Source organism: Emys orbicularis, chromosome 1 (genome assembly GCF_028017835.1).
Source record: "Emys orbicularis isolate rEmyOrb1 chromosome 1, rEmyOrb1.hap1, whole genome shotgun sequence".
Classification (NCBI taxonomy): Eukaryota; Metazoa; Chordata; order Testudines; family Emydidae; genus Emys; species Emys orbicularis.
In genome coordinates this window covers 4,454,471-4,473,995 of record NC_088683.1, presented here as the reverse complement: position 1 = coordinate 4,473,995, position 19,525 = coordinate 4,454,471, and the positions used below count along the sequence as shown (strand labels likewise).

General features: G+C 47.8%; 1 protein-coding gene across 1 annotated transcript in view; it reads left to right on the top strand.

The window, feature by feature from the left end:
- The window catches only part of SBF1 (SET binding factor 1), a 142,315-nt gene that overhangs the window by 60,358 nt on the left and 62,432 nt on the right, over positions 1-19,525 (top strand). The window contains exon 2 of the mRNA XM_065423346.1: positions 18,116-18,201. Within this exon, the coding sequence (XP_065279418.1) occupies positions 18,116-18,201 (86 nt within the window). The remainder of the gene's footprint in view (positions 1-18,115; positions 18,202-19,525) is intronic.

The following is a 19,525-nucleotide window of genomic DNA, read 5'->3' as shown; positions in this document are numbered from 1 at the left end:
TCGCATGGCAAGAAGGGAATGGCTAGTGCAGCAGGTGCTGTTTTTAGTCCTTGGGTAAATGTCAGTGGGGGTGGCTCTGTAATTATCGGCGGAGAATGGCACTGGGAACTGGCTAATAGCTCCCCTGGTAGGCGGCTGGCATTTGACACTGGGTAAAAATAGAGCAATTTCCTTCCCCAAATGCTTTTAATAGCTCCCCCAGCCCCTGGTGCCTGTGGAGCCTAGCGTGGGCAGCACTGTTTGGGTTGCATAGAGTATTTACTCTGGTGTGTGGCCAGCTGGGATTCCTGTGGTGCCGTTTGAAAGGGCTCTTCGGTGTGCTGTGGTTGGGCCTTGTCCCTGCCTCCAGGACTGGCAGCAGGGAAGGAAGTTAGAATAAGTAATGCTGGGAAAACCTTGGAGTCCATTGCTGAGCCTTGAGCTCTCAAAGCGTGTCGTAATCACTGGCTGTCCCGCTCCTGGTGGGCTGGCACATGACAAATTGCGCTAGTGTACGATGCCCCAGGAAGGGGCTTCTCGGCAACATCCTTTCTTGGTCCCGTATGCAGCAGTAGCAATTCCTTTTAAGGGCTCCTAGGCCTCATGACAGAGGGTTCTGCTGCCTTGAGTTTCCATCTACACAGCTGGGAAAGAGTAGGTCTGGACTTGGGCAGGGTGGGAAGAGGGAACAACAATAATTCCACCAATTGGTTGCATGAAATGCTTCCAGATTGCTAGTGAGTTCCTATTTCCAGTGATGGGCGTAATCAAAAATCATTCATCTAGACATTCGGTGACAGACCAACCTCCTCCCTTGGCTTGTGAACTTAGTGGGTGAATGGAAACAGAGGACATCACAATGTCGTTTGGGAGAGCAGGCCTGGGGTTTAATCTGTGAGAGCTGTTTGTTTGGGTGGGAGGCTAGTTAGTGTAGAATCTTTCCATGATGCACAGGCTCACAGCAATGTAATTTATCATCTTGGGGTAGAGTTAGGAGACAGATGTTACACCTACGCTTTGCTGCAGGAGCCCTGTGGCTGCCTCGGGGTCCCGAGGCCGTGGCTAATGCTGCTCTCAAGTTGGGCTAGTGCAGTGGCGCTCAGCCTTTCCAGACTACTATACCCCTTTCAGGAGTCTGATTTGCCTTGTGTACCCCCAAGTTTCACTTCACTTAAAAACTACTTGCTTACAAAATCAGACAAAAATATGAAAGTGTCACAAAACACTATTACTGAAAAATTGCTTACTTTCTCATTTTTACCATAATTATAAACAAATCAATTGGAATTTAAATACTGTACTTACCTTTCAGTGTATAGTATGTAGAGCAGTATAAACAAGTCATTGTCTGTATGAAATTTTAGTTGGTACTGACTTTGCTAGTGCTTTTTATGTAGCCTGTTGTAAAACTAGGCAAATATCTAGATGAGTTGTTGTACCCTCTGGAAGACCTCTGCGTATCCCCGGGGGTCCATGTACCCCTGGTTGAGAACAACTGAGCTAGGGGAACTGGCCGTTTTGGAAGCCTGTCCCTCCGTTTGGCTTAGCAGCTGGTGTTTGAAGTCTCCAGAAGCACTGAGGAGCAGAATCACCTCTGCAGGGCAGTTTATTTTTCTTGTGCAGCTTGGGAACTATTGTTCCCTTTGCTTTAAGAAGAGTGTTTGATTTGGGAGGGGAGGGGTTTGCTTTTCATTCTGTTCTCACCCTGCGAGGAATGAGGCTGCTCAGCAAACCAGGACCCATTGCCCCTTCATCACATCAGATCAAAGTGGAAAGTAGCCCTGAGACCTCTCTTCTCCAATCTCATCAGGCCATGTGAGCCAGAGGGAGGGTATTTCACATGAGCTGAGTCTATGCTGGCCTTAGGGTTTGGCTTCCAATGAGTCCTTGGGGCTGATTGCCCAGGCATTCTACCATGTGAGTCAAGGTTCCCTTTTTCTGAATATGGAGATGTGGCCTATGAAGACTATCAGGTGTGGCCTGGCTACAGAGCTCAAGGTGAAGAATTGCATGCGAGAACCTGTAGTTGCTGGGGGCTGCACCTGTTTTCCAAATTCACGGACCCAAAACTTCGTTAATGCAGAGTTAAGGTTGCCTGGTGACCTCTTGTGCCCCTGCAGAATGTCCAGTTCTGCAAAACCTAAACTTCTGAAAACTCTATTTTCTGGTTAAGGTAAACGCCAATACAACCTTAACTCTGTCCTCTTTAAGCAATGCCCCTGCATGCCCATAATGCATATATTCACACTCTCAGAATAGGGCACATGACCACTGTAGAAAAGTCTCGTGCCTTTTTTTTTTTTTTTTTGCTAAGGCAAAACTTGTTGAAAGAGCGTGGTTTGCCCCTTTTAAGGCAAACTAGAGGCCTGGGGCGACCCAAGCCTAGTTACAAGTAGGCACAACTCAGCACAGGGATCAGGTGGTTTTCCCTATAAAGAGGGGCAGGGAGGGGGATGCTGAGGAAGAAACAACCAAAGGAAGCTGTAGCAGAGACTGCGGAAGAGCTTTATTGAACAGGAGGCTCTTGCAGGAGACCCTTGACTAGGGGGAAGGATTTGGCCCTGGAAGCCAGAGGGTGGAGGGCCAGAGAGACCAGGCTGTATGGGAATAGAAAAAGGTAGAGCTGAGAGAGCAGCCTGCCAAGGTGGGAAAATCTGGAGAAACCAGACTTGGGGAGTAGAGAAGCCCCAAGACTGAGTTTTGTTTTGTGTCTTACATCAATAAATTAAACCCTGGGGGAAGGGGCATTATTGGACAATAAAGCCTGTGTGGAGATTATATAAGAAGTTCCTTGCAGGGGGGAACTGAGGTACTCCACCTGGAGAGGGCCTTCGGCCCACATGGGGATGCTCAGGAGGTGATTTGCCCTATGATACCTGTTCAGGTGAGTTGCACTGAACACTTGCCATATGCTCAAATACTGAAAACCCCACACTACGCATTTTACAGCCCCTTCCCTCTAACACAGTACTTGCGCTTACCCATCACAATACCCACACACCACTCTCCCATCCCACTTCACTGCTGACCGGCCAGATGGGCATCACTACTGACACACACTGCCTCGCTCAGTGCTGAAATGAGGCAAGCTGAACCCCTCGGCATGCACACATTCCTGTTTCCTTTCATCAGACGCAGCGGGTGAGGGGCATGCTTTTGCTTTTGACAGAACAGATGGATTCTCCGGTGGTTCTAGCCTCCACTAAAGCAAAGTCAATTGGCAGTGTTTGCTCAGAGTTGATTTCCCCTATTGGCCTGTATGTCCCAAGCACCTTTCTGCTTTCCCATGGAGACACTTGGTGGATACACCAGAGGCTGAATGCACCCTCACTCCAGTGGAGGATGCTCCTTATCTCATCCTTCATACTAGGGATGGGAAAATCTCTAACTTGTCACTCGCCTAGTTCACCCCTGCAATGTGCAGGGCCGTCAGTTCTCTGCTTTTGGGGGGAAAGTACACTGGTGGAACAGTGGGGAAGAGCCCAGGATTCAGTCCAATTCAAACTTTCCCCCCTTGTCTTCAAAGAAAGGAGGTCAGAGTTAGTTCGCTTGGTGCCAGTTCTCATGTACCTGTATGGGTTTGGGTGATGCCTCCAGTAGTAGGTTCCAGTAACTGGCCTGGCTCCCCTCTCCAGGTGCATGAATAAACATGGAGCCTGAATTCCCCTCTTGCCCCAAGAGGGAACTGCCTTGGTACTTGGTTAACTTCTTAAAAGCCAGACATCCTAGTGGCTATTGAGGCAGCTTCCATAGGAGGACTACTCCCAAAATGGGCAGTGTGTCTGCGGGGCCATTCTGTGCTGGCTAGTATACTAGCTTTGAGTCACTGCTTTTGAGGAAGGTTTAGTTAATTATTCTGCTAAACCCGAGGTATTTGGTAAGGACTTCCTGCTACATAATGGCCGTTTCCAGAAACAGAGATATGGGCGAACAAGTGGCAGGCAGCTGTAAAAAGCTTATCTCTCCCTCTGCCAGTAACTCCCCAGGTCTTGAGCAGCACTTTCTGGGACAAACTCTCTCGGAAACAGACGGATATTTTAAATTACTTCCTCTTGGACCTTAATGTTTCTAAAGATAAATACAACTTTCCTCTTGGCAAGTGCTCAAGTATGGAGCTGCTCCTCTGCGTAGGGCTTCATATCAACATGTGTCATATTCCTGACTCCACGGCTCTACTATTTTTTCACTGGCTCATAGTAAAGCTGTGTTAGGTTGTTGTGTCCTTTCCCCAACCCCCTGCAAGTGCAGGATTATTCCACTGGACTCCGGCATTCTTAGGCCTTGGCTACACTGGCGCTGTACAGCGCTGCAACTTGCTGCGCTCAGGGGTGTGAAAATGCCCCCCCCCGAGCGCAGCGAGTACAGTGCTGTAAAGCGCCAGTGTAATCAGAGCCTGCAGCGCTGCACGCTCGCTCGCAGCGCTGCAAGCTATTCCCCTCGGAGAGATGGAGTACATACAGCGCTGCGAGAGAGCTCTCGTAGCGCTGGCGGTGTGACCACTCGCGATTCACAGCGCTGCCGCGGCAGTGCTGGGAAGTCCCGAGTGTAGCCAAGGCCTTAGAGAGACACTGGGTGAGGGAGTGTTGGTGTTACTGATTTGTACGATCCCTGGCTGGGCGAGGCGGTGGTGGGAATTCACTCTACAACCCATTGAGTCCTTTGCTTCTCTGGACTGAAGGGACGATAGTTCTTGTGATGAAGGCACTGGTCCATTTGGAACAGCCCCCCCCCCCCTTTTTTTTTTTTTTTTTTTTTTTTTTTTTTTTTTTTTTTTTGGTGTTGGTTAATGAGCCTTTCCAAACGGAGAAGGGAGGAAGGAAGCAGCTTAGCATTCAGACTGGAAATAAGGGAAACATTTTTAATGGTGAGAGTAATTAACCACTGGAATAGTTTACCAAGGGTTGTGGTGAATTCTCATTCTCACTGACAATTTTAAAATCAAGATTGGATGTTTTTGTAAAAGATCCACTTTAGGGATTTTTTGGGGGCAGTTCTCTGGCCTGTTATACAGGAGGTCAGACTAGTGGTTCCTTCTGGCCTTGGGAATCTGAGTCTGTGAATTTCTTTGAGCTTTAAAAGACTCCGTGGCCAGCCCTGAATTTGGTAGCACTCATCGCGGCTCTGGCCCAGACAGGCAGGGTTTTCTGGCTATGGTTCTTTGTCTTCCAGGAGCAGGCCCTAACCTTGCAAGGACTAGATGACTAAAGCCTGAGGCAGCAGCCAATGGCTATTGGGGTGCCCATAACTTTGGAACAATTTAAATTTGGGGACTCCCTGGCTTTGCTGTATTGTCTAATCCATCTGACGTAGTGGCTGGGACTCAGACTCTATCCAATGTTCCTGTTTCACATGACATCTCAGAAGCAGCTTAGTTTCTTTCAGCAGCCGCCTCTGAGCTGTTTCCCCAGCTGGGTGGGTGGCAATGCACAGAGCAGCAGGGATCGTAACTTGCCAGGCTTCAGGAGGCCCGGTGCTCTGATATCCATGTGACTAGAATGTCCTACTGACACCTCCAGACCTTAATTTGAGAGTGCAAGGGTGGGTTTGCGTAAGGTAATGACCGCTTTGAGGTGAGAGCCAGAGTCCAAAGAGGGGATGATGTGAAAATAGAGACAGACTTATAAAAGGGTCTCTTAAGGAGAAAACACCTTCTAGTTCTGCGGAGACATTTAATTTTAGCTTATCTATAAAAATCTCATTACTAGGCAGCTCTTTAGTCTTGGGACAGAGGCTCATATAAAGCTTTGTTGTGACTTGTAAATGGAATTGCCCTTGTGCCATAGACTGAGGATTAGCACCGCATCAGATGCTGGAGATGGGAAAGTGCGACTTGGTCCCTCTTATGCCCAGGACAGGATTGTTCCCTTCAGCATCGTTGGGGTTTGTCCAGTCTAGGTGTAAGTGACCCAAATGATAGAATCTCTCTTCCTTCCCTCTCCTCCCCCCTGGAAAAATTCCACAGTCCACTTGAACTCTCTGCTGAGAAGTTTTCTTGATACTCGGGTTAGAATAAAATGAACAGTGTATTTGTCCTAGCTATATCTCCTTGCCCCATCTTGAACAATTCTTCTCCCTCGGTGATAGTACCCTTCAAACACTTGCAGTTATTGTCTACCCCAGTTATCGTCATTTAGCCAAGCTCTACAAATTTAACCCTTCTAATCTTTCCTCATAAATCAAACCCTCCAGCCCCCTAGTTATTTGTCTTGCTGTCAGAACTTCTTCCAGTTTCTGAGGTGCCCAGAATGGAATGTAGTATTACAGGTATTACCAATGCTTTCCTTTTCTCCACACTGACCTTAGCATTCAGTACCTGCCGGGATGGCGGTGTTGGCAGGATCTCCCAGTGTCACTGCACATCATCATGCATTTATCTTTTGCAGGCTTTATATCTAATATAAAGGCTGCATGTTCTGCATCTGTAGAGTTGAATCTGAAACATACATGAGTGAGCAGAGAGGCTGGCCCCCATTGGCACACATCCAGCCAGTTTTGTTGTAGGGCTGAGTGAGGGGTCATGTTCTGTTCTGCCATGGGACTTTCTGGGAGTTCCTCCTTTGAAGTTGATTTAGACTGAGATGTGAAGCCTAGAAAAGACTGACTCTGGTGGGACAAGGTGGATGAGGTAAAAAAATTTTATTGGACCACCTTCAATTCTGATAGGTTATTTAATATTTATATTACTGTGGAACTGAAGGGCCCCAGAATGCATGGGGCAAAACAGGCACAACTTTTATAGATGGGTTCCAAAAATAAACAAAGCGTCAGCTATTTCCCTCTTCCCTCAATCCAGCCATTCTAAGTTGCTGAATTTTCCCAGATATCAAGTCAGAGATGGGAAGCGAAGAGCCCACAGGGTCCTAGAGCCATGGATGAAGCCTGAGCCCAGAAGTCTACACTGCAGTTAAACAGCCTGGCAACCGGAACCCCACAAATCCAAGTCAGCTGGCACAGGCCAGTCACGAGTTTTTTTTAACTCGTGTAGACGTACCCCTAGAGTCTCCAGCCATGACAGGGAGGAGCAGGCAACTTCCAGCCCTCAGCAGCTCTGTAACAGTCCTTTTGTTCTGTCATAGAAAAGCCATTCATGCTTGCTTCATAAATATGTAATGAGGAGCCAGTGCTCTCATTTTTTCCTCTGAGTCATTCGTCCTCTTGTGCTGCTGTGGCACTGAAACATCCTTGCTGCCATCCCCTCCCGTGTCTGCCGTGAAGTTGGGGAAGGACTGTGGTGTACCCTCCCTGCCAGGTTACCATAAGCAATATAGCTGGAGCCCTGAAGAGCAGCGCAGATCCTCATGCAATACTTTTCGGGGAGGTAGGGTGCAGTGTGGAGCAAAAGCTAGGATGTAGAGGGTCCGGATGCTGCCCTGAAGCCAAGTTCATCTTCTAAAGACCACTGGGAAAGGTGCTCCGGTTTGTTCATGCTATTCCATATCTCATCCATGGCCTTGGAAGGGTCTATGGTGACTAAGGGATTTAGAGTCAATGAGATTTAAGTGGCAGCAGTTGTACTGATGGCTATAGAGTGGCACCATGTGGGGGCCTGTGCTTTTCAATTCGCTTCCTGTTTCTGGACATGGCCCTTCAGTCTCCATGAAACAGAACCTTGATCTCCTGTAGACTCTGCTGAGTTTAACCCTCTTAACAGGCAAACCACCAAATGATTATTGGCGCCTCCTTGATTCCAGGAACTGACCCTTTCTCAGATCCAAGCCAGCAACGTTAGCCAGCTGAGCACAGTGGCCTTGGATTTGGAGACTTTCCTCTGGAGGATGGAGGAGGTTGAGATTGAGGTGCCCTTCTGTAATGCTGATCACCATACATACTTCAGAGCTGATTGGCCCAAGGGAGTTTTCTCCCAGAACAAGTGGACACCCAATCAGTATAAGATAAGTAACACACTTGTAGAGGTTTATGGGATAGGAGATTCCACAGGTCCCACTGGGGAGCGCTGCATTGTTGGCAACAATGGCATGGGGTGCCCCCCCCCCCCCCCCAGTCAGCATGGGTATAAAGAGTGGTGAGGCCTAGCTTTCAGCGTGGTTGGAAACAGCAGAGAGAGATGAAGGAAGTAACCCAGAGCCTTGATGGTAAAAGTCTGGGGACTTTTGCCTGCTATACCCAGCACAGTTAGTTGTTGATACAGATAATCAATTTGGAAACTCTGCCTGCCCCAAGTAAAGGTCTTTTTCAGCCATAGTGGAATTCCCTTTGATTGTGCTGCCAGTCCAGCATGGTGGCCAGGGATGGGTGGCTTACAAAGTAAATCCATGGAATCAGGGAAGAGTCAAGAAGGCCTCTCCATTCTTGATACAGGAGGGAAGATACAGGAGGCTATATTTCCTCACAGCCCTAAAGGGGGGTTTCGGGGTGTAGGCGGGCATCACACTTCCCGCAATAAGTTCCTCCCTGAATCTCCCCTTCCAACCTTTTATAACTCAGCCTCAGACTACACCAAAAACTTCCCATCCAGTGTGTCCTCCTGAAGCTGCTTGATGGGGTCAGAACCTTAGCTTCACTTGGAGGAACCCTGAAACTGTTCTTTGAAATTATACAGTCCCATTTTTTACTGTAGTTGCACCTTCTCCTTTGCCCTGAGAGAAGTCAGCCTCATACCAGGGTTATTGGGTGCTCCCCATTGTTACTAGCTTGTGGCATTCAAAATGGTTTGGGAGCCATTTTGTAGCTGATAAGGTCTATCTAGCACATGAGGGACTCCAAAAGAGCAGTATGCTGGCCAGAGGTGGCCAGTGGCATACTGCCAGGCCCCCTACAACGGCTATTGGTTCCAACTTACAATTCTCTGACTTGAAGCAAGTGACCTGCCTGCTCTGATCAAGATGGGACACTGCTTGTGGGGAGGGAGGCATTGCACTCCATTTTCAGTTCAGCCCTCAGTTGGCTAGTGTGACTGTCCGTGTGATGTACTAATGGTGCTTGTCAAAGTTCTGAATAGGATGTAGCTGCTTTTTCCACACCGTTGGCCAGCATTTCATGTCAGAAGGCAAGCATGACCTGGGGACTTCCTGTCTTTACTCTTTATTTGGTCATGGGAGTCCCACAGCCTGGCTTTGGTTACAGCCTTGATTGGCTGCAGCATGAACACATTTCCTGGATGTGCTATAGAGTGCAGCATAGGACTTGCCAGTACCTGATGGATATCAGGCTGCGCTTAACGTTGCTCCTTACCCAGTCTTATGGCATTTTGCCACCGGAGTGTAATACATTGGGATTTTTTCTTCCAGCAGTTCTGGTTAGCCAGGTGCTGGACTCTGCTCAGGACAGAGATCAGGTTTTATATAGGAAATCGGAATCTCCCTACAATCCCTTTTTTAAAGTTAGTACTTTAGTTAGTACTCTTAGTTAGTACTTTGGTAGTGATCAATGGCTCCATGTCTAGTTGGCAGCCGGTATCAAGCGGAGTGCCCCAAGGGTCGGTCCTGGGGGCGGTTTTGTTCAATATCTTCATTAATGATCTGGAGGATGACGTGGATTGCACCCTCAGCAAGTTTGCAGATGACACTAAACTGAGAGGAGTGGTAGATACGCTGGAGTGTAGGGATAGGATATAGAGGGACCTAGACAAATTAGAGGATTGGGCCAAAAGAAACCTGATGAGGTTCAACAAGGACAAGTGCAGAGTCCTGCACTTAGGAAGGAAGAATCCCATGCACTGCTACAGACTAGGGACCGAGTGGCTAGGCAGCAGTTCTGCGGAAAAGGACCTAGGGGTTACGGTGGACGAGAAGCTGGATATGAGTCAACAGTGTTCCCTTAGTGCTAAGAAGGTTAACAGCATTTTGGGCTGTATAAGTGGGAGCATAGCCAGCAGATCGAGGGACATGATCATTCCCCTCTATTCGATACTGGTGAGGCCTCATCTGGAGTACTGTGTCCAGTTTTGGGCCCTGCATTACAAGAAGGTTGTGGAAAAATTGGAAAGAGTCCAGCGGAGGGCAACAAAAATGATTAGGGGTCTGGAGCACATGACTTATGAGGAGAGGCTGAGGGAACTGGGCATATTTAGTCTGCAGAAGAGTAGAATGAGGGGGGATTTGATAGCTGCTTTCAACTACCTGAAGGGGGGTTCCAAAGAGGATGGATCTAGACCAGGGATTGGCAACCTTTGGCACGCGGCTCGCCAGGGTAAGCACCCTGGCGGGCCGGGCCGGTTTGTTTACCTGCCGCGTCCGCAGGTTCAGCCAATTGTGGCTCCTGCTGGCCACAGTTCGCCGCTCCAGGCCAATGGGAGCGGCGGGAAGCGGCGGCCAGCACATCCCTCGGCCCATGCGGGGAGCTGCGATCATCCGAACCTGCGGACGCAGCAGGTAAATAAACCGGCCCGGCCCGCCAGGGTGCTTACCCTGGCAAGCCGCGAGCCAAAGGTTGCCAATCCCTGATCTATACTGTTCTCAGTGGTACCAGATGACAGAACAAGGAGTAATGGTCTCAAGTTGCAGTGGGGGAGTTTAGGTTGGATATTAGGAAAAACTTTTTCACTAGGAGGGTGGTGAAGCACTGGAATGGGTTACCTAGGGAGGTGGTGGAATCTCCTTCCTTAGAGGTTTTTAAGGTCAGGCTTGACAAAGCCCTGGCTGGGATGTTTCTGCTTTGAGCAGGGAGTTGGACTAGATGACCTCTTGTGCTAAGAGGCGCTGCTTTACTCTGGGGCAGAAATGAGCATGGCATCAGTTATCATAGACATTGGTTATCATAGAATATGAGGGTTGGAAGGGGCCTCAGGAGGTCATCTAGTCCAACCCCCTGCTCAAAGCAGGACCAATCCCCAGACAGAATTTTGCCCGAGATCCCTCAAGGATTGAACTTTCAACCCTGGGTTTAGCAGGCTAGTGCTCAAACCACTGAGCTATCCCTCCTCCCTATGAAGCAGCAGGTGGTTTTTGCAATGCAGCTGCCCACCCACATTTTATGGTAGCTCCCCTGTAGAAGAGGGATGTCCAGACTTTGCCTAATCCAGGGGCTGCACTGGCTAGTTTGTCAGTAGCCCAAGGGCTATGCCTGACTTGCATATAATAGAGCAGATTGCATCCTCTTATTTCTGAAGGCTACTCCTCTCAGACTACAGTTCCCAGTATGCAGTGCTCCAACTCAACCACAGCTAAACAGGCCTCATTGCAAGCTGATGTCTGTGGCCTTTGTGTGCTAGTGTAATGCTGGTAGCCTCGCTGTAGAATTCCGAGGGGTGCATTTTACTCTCCTGCAGTGTAAGGTGTTTAATGAAGCTTTGGGATTTTACAACTTTTGAAATGGCTGCAGTTTTACGATCTTGGGCAGTTTCTGGAATCCTCTCCACTGAGACTTCCCTCCGGCTTTGTTTTGATCTACAGAATTCATTCTTAACCTGTAGTTTAAATAAGTTGTCAGTTTTACTCTAGTGCAGGGGTAGGCAACCTATGGCACGCGTGCCAAAGGCGGCACGTGAGCTGATTTTCAGTGGCACTCACGCTGCCTGGGTCCTGGCCACGGGTCCGGGGGGCTCTGCATTTTAATTTAATTTTAAATGAAGCTTCTTAAACATTTTAAAAACCTTATTTACTTTGCATACAACAATAGTTTAGTTATATATTATAGACGTATAGAAAGAGACCTTCTAAAAACATTAAAATGTATTACTGGCACACGAAACCTTAAATTAGAGTGAATAAATGAAGACTCGGCACACCACTGCTGGAAGGTTGCCAACCCCTGCTCTAGTGGTACTTGTATGTGAAGTGTCCCACACCACTACCTCTGCCAGGTGGAGCTAGTCCATCCTCCGGTCTCATAAGGGGCTTCTTATAAACATTGTAGTGCTCTGCCCTGGTTTCACTTTCACCTGTGCTACGTAATACCAAGCAATGGGTATGATCAGTGACATCCGTGGAATCGTGTCTGAGACTGTGGAAACACTAATTGCTGGGACAGAGTTGGCACATTGTGCAGACTGTCATTTGAAAGCTCCTGGTGACATTACTAAAAGACTAAGGTGCTTGGTGAGTAGAGAGTAAAGCTTTGTCTACGCTGCCAATTGAACGACAAAACTTTTGTCGTTCACGGGTGCCCCCCCCCCCCCCCCCGCGACAAAAGTTTTGTCGTGGCAAGTGGCAGTGTAAACGACTCATTGTCGGCAGGAGCACTGTTCTGAGGCTGGCTGGAGGGACTGCTGCAGAGTGAAACAAGACCCTGTTTTCCCTGTGGGCCAGAATGTATTGCTGCCACTCTAGTCAGTCACAGCCCTTACCAGCCTGTGAAGCAAACCCAACTCTTTTCTGAGCATGCACGCCTGGTCTAGAGTTGGTGCAGCAGGGGTAGATCAACCTATGATGGGAGGAAGGAGGTAGGGGCTGAGTAGGATAGCAGGTGTGGAAACAGGGAGAGTTGAGATTAAGTGGAAGTTCAGATGTGTCCATGGCTGAGAGAGACTTTGAAGAGGAGTCACTTTATTGTGGGTTCCTTACATGGGGTAATGCATGTCTGTCTGCATAGGCGAGAAGTGTACTGAACAGATTGATGTCTGGAGATCGGTGGTATGGGCGGGGATACAGAGGACAGAGTTTTGGTTTAGCTCCCCTCCAAATGTTCAGCGGTAGAGTCTGCTCTTTTCTGTTTGCTGGGTAGTTTCTATGTGGCCTTATAAACTATGGAAAGTTTGTTCCACTGGGCTCTCCAGTTGGCTGCAGACCCTGCCCTGTTTGTAACCCACATTATGCTGCATGTCTGTGCTGTTAGAGCCACCCATTCCCAGGAAAGGATCCTTTAACCGCATGGCCAGCCTAGCCAAGAGTTTACACTTTGCTTGGGTTGTTGAGTCGGCTGAGTGCTTCAATTTTTAAACACATCTAAACATTTCAGTAATGTGATAAAGTAGCATAAAACTCCAAATACGGCATATTGTTAATGCAGATAATACTAAGCTGTCCAGAGAGCAGTGACCAAGAGTTACCTTAAATCCTAGGGTTACCATACGTCCGGATTTTCCCGGACATGTCCGGCTTTTTGGGCTCCAAATCCCCGTCCGGGGGGAAATCCCAAAAAGCCGGACATGTCCGGGAAAATCGGGACATGCGGGGCCGGCGGTGCGGGGCCGGCGGTGCGGGGCCGGGGACCAGGCCGGCGGTGCGGGGCCGGGGCCGGGGGGTGCTGAGCCGGGGGCCGGGCCGGGGACCGGCAGTGCTGGGCGGGCCGGGGGTGCTCGGCCGGGGGCCCAGGGGCCGGGGACCGGCAGTGCTGGGCGGGCTGGGGTTGCTCGGCCAGGGGCTGGCCCGGGGCCGGCACCCCAGAGCCCGAGCCAACCCAGGCTGGAGACGCCGGGGGGGCCAGACTGGGCCGCGCCTTCTCCCCCCACACCCTCCTTACCTGTTTCAGGCTTCCCGCGAATCAAATGTTCACGGGGAAGGGGCGGAGTTGGGGCGGGGCTGGGGGCGGGGCCCGGTGGAGTGTCCTCCTTTTGGAGGCTCAAAATATGGTAACCCTATTAAATCCTCCTGGCCTCTGTGCAATCTAGCACTGGGCGCACACAGGAAGGAAAAAGCGAAAGCAGCTTCCGCAACACAAACACAGACGCATGTGTTCCTAGATGTGCAGATTAGAAACAGCAGAGGCAGCAGCAGCTGTCCTGGACCAGCTCATCAGAGCAGGAAAGAGCACCCCAATGTGAACACATTGACAGGGAAAGAGCCTTTTAATTGCATAATGCGAAGCAGAGAGGCAGGGCTAGGCTACTGAAAAGTAACTAAGCGGGGCCAGGAGAGTGTCTTGCAACAGGGCATTCTAGACACTATGGGTACACAATGGGACTGATTTAATAAAGACAAAAGTAGCTAAAGGGTAGGACAGATGCAGTCCATGGATTTGTACAATGTGGCTATCCTTATCTTTGCCTTATCTGTGCGGTGTCTGTGTGTCACAAGCCCCAGTGTGTAAAACTTCGTCATGATCCAGTGTGGCCTGGCTGCATTCTGGAACCAGTCATTTCTGTGGCCTGCACGTCCGTATTAAGATGGAATTTGCAGTAGGCTCCATTACATGCAAATGAGATGCAGGCTAGAGACTTGTTCAAGTCAGAAACATTGGAACGAACCATGGAAGAAAAAAAAATGCAGCATCTCGTTAACAGATGCAAATATATATTCCATATGTAGCAGGCGTGAACCATTATGCAGCGGCTCCAGGGAGCTGTGCCAGAGTGTGAGGTGAGCGCCAATATTTTGTAGCAGAATCTAAGCTTTCATTGCAAATAAATAAATAAATAAAAAATCACATTTCTTAGTCTTTATGGTTTGAGTCCCCCAAATGTAACTCAATCCCATATTGTCTTCCTGTAATTATATCTTTAACCCCCCCCTTGAAACAACCCAAAGTTGTGAGCTACCCCATTAATTTCAGCCCTTAGATACTAAGATGTAGGCACCATATAGATGCTAACATAATGACAACTTCAATGTTGCTCTGAGCTTTCATTGCCAATAGTTGTAGTTGAAATGTCTTGCTAATGTAATCCATTGATTTTTGGATGCAGTGCTTGACATTGTGGTGAGGTGTGCAGGAAATAGAGGGTCACCTCCTTTTTGTCAAGGGTTACTATCCTTTCAAAACAACTTGGTGTGAGGGTTTTTGAGATTACAAGTTTGGTTGATAAAGGTAATAGTGGTGCTGTAATATACTTGATTTCTGTAGGCATTTGACTTGGCACCGCATGACATTTCGATTTAAAAAAACAAACTAGAATGTTACAAAATCAATGTGGCATACTTCTCTACTCCTACATGAGACTGCCCTATTTATACATCCCGGGACTGTATTAGTCCTATTGGCCACAGTGTCACGCTGGGAGCTCACGATCATCTGATTATCGACCATGACCCCCAAGTGTTTTTCAGAGTCACTGCTTCCCAGGATAGAGTCCCCCGTCCTGTCAGTATGGCCTAGGTTCTTTGTTCCTAGATATGATTTTACATTTGGCAGTATTAAGAACTAGATAAGTTCGTGGAGGATAGGTTCATCAATGGCTATTAGCCAAGATGGACAGGGATGGTGTCCCTAGCCTCTGTTTGCCAGAAGCTGGGCGTGGGCAACAGGGGATGGATCACTTGATGATTCCCTGTTCTGTTCATTCCCTCTGGGGCACCTGGCATCGGCCACTGTCGGAAGACAGGATACTGGGCTAGATGAACCATTGTTCTGATCCAGTATGGCCGTTCTTATGTTCTTATAACAGTCACTTGAGTTCAGTTTACCAAGTGATCCAGGTTGCTCTGTATCAGTGACTTGTCCTCTTCATTATTTACCACTCCCCCAATTTTTGCTTTATCTAAAAGCTTTATCAGTGATGATTTTGGTTTCTTCTCAGTTATTAATAAAAATGTTAAATGGTGTAGGACCAGAGCCGAGCCCTGCAGGACCCCACTAGAAACCCATCCATTCAGTGATGATTCCAGGTGGACAATTACACTTTGAGACCTGTTTAATGTTATATTACCTCTGTATTTGGCACTGGTGGAACTGCTACCGGAATAGTGTGTCTAGTTCTGATGTCCACAATTCAAGAAGGATGTTGATAAATTGGAACGGGTTCAGAGAAGAGCCGTAAGAATGAATACAAGATTAGAAAAACCTGCCTTATGGTGATGGAATCAAGGACCTCAATCTTTTAGCTTAACAAAGAGAAGGTTACTGGATGACTTCATCAGTCTATAAGTACCTACATAGGGAAGAGAAATTTGATAATAGAGGGCTCTTCAATCTAGTGAACCAAGTTGTAAAGATTCAATGGCTGAGTGTTGAAGCTAGACAGACTGGAAATAAGGCATACATTTTTAACAGCGAGGATAAATAACCAGGGGAACGACTTATCAAGGTTTGTGATGGATTCTGCATCACTGGCAATGTTTAAATCAAGAATGGATGTTTTTCGATAAGATCTGCTCTAGTTCAAAAGGGAATGAATTTGGGGAAGTCCTGTGGCACGTGGGAGGTCAGGCTAGATGATCAGAGTGGTCCCTTCTGGCCCATGGATCTCAATCTATGAAAAGGGGAGTAATGAATGGAAATGCGCTGATTGGATCATCCATGTTTGGATTTACTTGGAACAGCGTAAAATGTTCAATTTGCCATAGAAACTCAGCACTTGGGTGCTACAAAATCCAGGAGGCTTTGAGCAAGATTTACCCCCAACTTGACACAAGTGCCTTACGTGAATCTGCCTTTGTTTCTTTTTGGCCAGGCTCTGAGAGGGCAGGTATTAAATTTCTAATCAAAGCTGTTGGGTCAGGTAGGTCTTGAAGTGAGTGTTGCTGTCTGAGAGGAGGCACATGAGACGATAGTGGGTGGAGAGAGGTAGTGTCTGAGGGCAGGGAAAGGGAGCACACACTAGCATCACACTGGACACTCTTTATGTACATAACTTGGCGCTGACCTTTCCTTTTTGGTCCTTGGACTATAATTGGCATGTGTTCTGTTGTCTGTGTTTTTAAATACAGCTGTGGGTGGCTGTTGGTAAGTAGAGTGGTTGAAACTGTTCTAGCTCCCCAAAATAGTCCTGCAGTGTCCATGCATTTTGGAGTGAGGCTTTTCCTGTTACACGGCCCAGAGGTATGCCAGGGTCAGCCGGCCCCTGTGGCTGGAAAGCAGTCTGCAAGTGAGGTTAGAGAGGTTGAAGGGGTGGGGCGCGTGGTGTCCTCTGCAGCTGGAGTTGTATTCTGTAAATGGTGAGGACCACTGGCAGTGGACCCTGTTTTGACAGAACATAGTACACCTGGACCTGGTAGAGGAGACTGTGCAAAGCCATGAAGGGAGTTCAGGATGAAGGATTAGGGCAGACGCTTTGGTATCCGAAGGCTTGGCAAGGGATTTAACCCCTCTCTAAACAAAGAGCCAGAAGGTATTTTACCAGCTAAAATTCACTAGGTGCTTCCCCAGGAAAGGTTCATGATGCAGCAAGCATCTATTTACAGGTCTCCTAGTGTTTCTATGGACTGCTGCTCACTGGTTTTTGTCTCAGGATTAGGGGTGGTATCATCTATTCTGTGGAAGCACAGGGCTCTGTACATATTTCTCAGCTGGTTAATACCTTTCTGAGTCCTCTTTCAAAAGCTGAAGTGTTGAAGTTTATACAGACTGAGCACTAGAATGGTGTTGTGCAAACCTTGATCCCCACCATACTCCTATGAGAGAGGTCAGTGTTATCCCCAGACTTGTCCATGACTACACTGAATAGATGGTAGAAGTGAAATCCATCTTGGGAGTCCTGACTCCCCACTGCATGCCTCGTCCACTAGAATACATGTGTGATTTTCTGCTAATGATTTGGCATCTAAAAGGGGAGACTAGAAAGTTCTACAGACCTAAATAGCATTGTATTAGTCACTCATTTAGGATTATAAATTTCCTTGCAGAGTTTGCAACTAGAACATTGCAGCCTTATGCTGGTGTTTAGGAACCAAAATGTTAAACTGACCTATGTATTTCTGTGGTCCAAGCTGAGTGAAATGCAAAATACAAACTGCAGATGGTGAAAAAGGGAATTACTGTTCAAATCTTTCAGCTTCTATATTATTTTAGTAACACAGGGTAAGAAATTTGAGATTTAACCTAACCAGTGACGTTACACAGCTTCTCACATTTTGGTTCATCTTTAAGAAGTGCTGAATCCGTGAGTAGTTTGATAGCTCAGGACATGTGGTTCTCTGTAGCCTAATCTCTTTGAGCTCTAGGAAGGTGCTAAATTGGATCAGTTTGAATTCACTCTCCATTGTTGCTTTGCTGTGTTTGGGGTAAGGGTCCTGCTGTATGTACCTGGGGCATATGTAGGGTGGCTGTTGGCTTAGGAATCAAAGTTCTGACTTCTAATGTAGCTCTACTACTTGCTGTCTAACCTGGGAAAAAATAACTTTCCCTCTGTCTGGTTCCCCACATGTACCATGGAGAGAATTCTTTCCTCCCAGGGTGGGTGTAGGGTTAGTTCATGTTTGTGCTGTACCTACACAGGGTAACCGCAAGGCGCTGCTTGTGTGCAATTCTGGAGTTTGCCATTGTTGCTCCTGCCTGCCTCTGGCAGGAGGTCGAAATGGCAGCTGGCCACAGCAGCAGGGCTGCCTGCATTCTTCTAATACTTTCCTTCTGCTTATTTTTGTAGGGAGCAGGGATGGCCAGGGACAGATACTCCAGCGCTTCCCGGAGAAGGACTGGGAGGATAACCCCTTCCCACAGGGCATTGAACTGGTGAGTATTTTGGCTGTTGGGACTGGGACCTCCCAGTATTGTGTGCATGCGCGCATGTGCAAAGCAGGTTGTAGCCCTGTGTTAGTAGAGTGGGCTGTGGTACTGTGCATGCAGGCTTCAGGGATTTGTCCTCTTTGCATGTCAGCAGGACTTTGGCCAGGAGTTTTCGGGCCAAATCCTTGTGTGGAGAAGAGTCACTGCTCCTCTCAGCAGGGACCTAGGTCTCCACAAGCCTTGCGTTGCTCTTCTATGACACCTGCTGGTCTACAGCTCCTTGCCGTTTCCTGGATGGAGAAGAGGTGTAGATAGTGCATATTTTAGAAGGGGTGTGTGATGGGTCCCCCCCAGGGTGCCACCAGGAACTGAGGTACAGCTGAGCCCTCTGTCTCACTAATGAGTTCACGCTTGCACTGTTGTCACTGTGCCTCCGTGGGTCAGATCTGAGAATACCAAATTCAGGACAAGCTGCTGGGGAAAAAGGAAGACACACCTCTTCCATGAGATACACCAAACCAACAACAAAAGTAAACTTCTGTCTCACCACACTGGCTAACAAGAAGTCAGAAATGCAGCCTCCTTAGGTATTCCAGTCCTGAATTCAACACCCAGACACTAGACTTAATGATGAGTGGTTATTTAAAACCAATTTAATCAAACAAAAGGGTTCTTCTTATCGCAAAGGGACAGCCAGATACCCAGGTCAATATACAACTCAGATCTTACCCAATAATCACGCTGTTACCAATCTTTTAGTATCTAATACCTAAACATTTATAAAAAGAAAGGGGAAAAAAAAGGTGAGAGTTAAAATTGGTTAAAGGAATCAAATACATACAACAATTGCAAGGTTCTTGGATCAGGCTTGAAGCAGTGATTGAATAAACTGCTGGATTGTTAAGTCTCTGGTTGCTTCCAAATCATTGGAAGGTCCTCAGTCCCTTGGTTAGAATGCTCCCATTAGTGTAAGTCCATAGTCCAGAGGTTTGAGCAGGAAAGAGGCAAAATGGAGATGTTTCCAGGGCCTGTTACAGCTTCCGCCAAGTGAAGGGAAATCCATTGTTCTAATTTGTGGAAAATTACAGGTAACAAGATGGGGTTTGGAATTACATGGGCAAGTCACATGTCTATGCATCCTTTGCTTAGTCATAGCAGAGGCCCTTACCCATACTCTAGTTACATGAAAGTCCATCAGGTGTGGATGGGCATCTTCCATGGTCCATTGTGAGTTAAGTGTTCCTTGATGGGTCATTTAACTTGAATAGTCCCTTCAGGATGTGCTGGCTAAATATCTTGTGGGTGTTACCACAGGAGCAAAAACATTCAG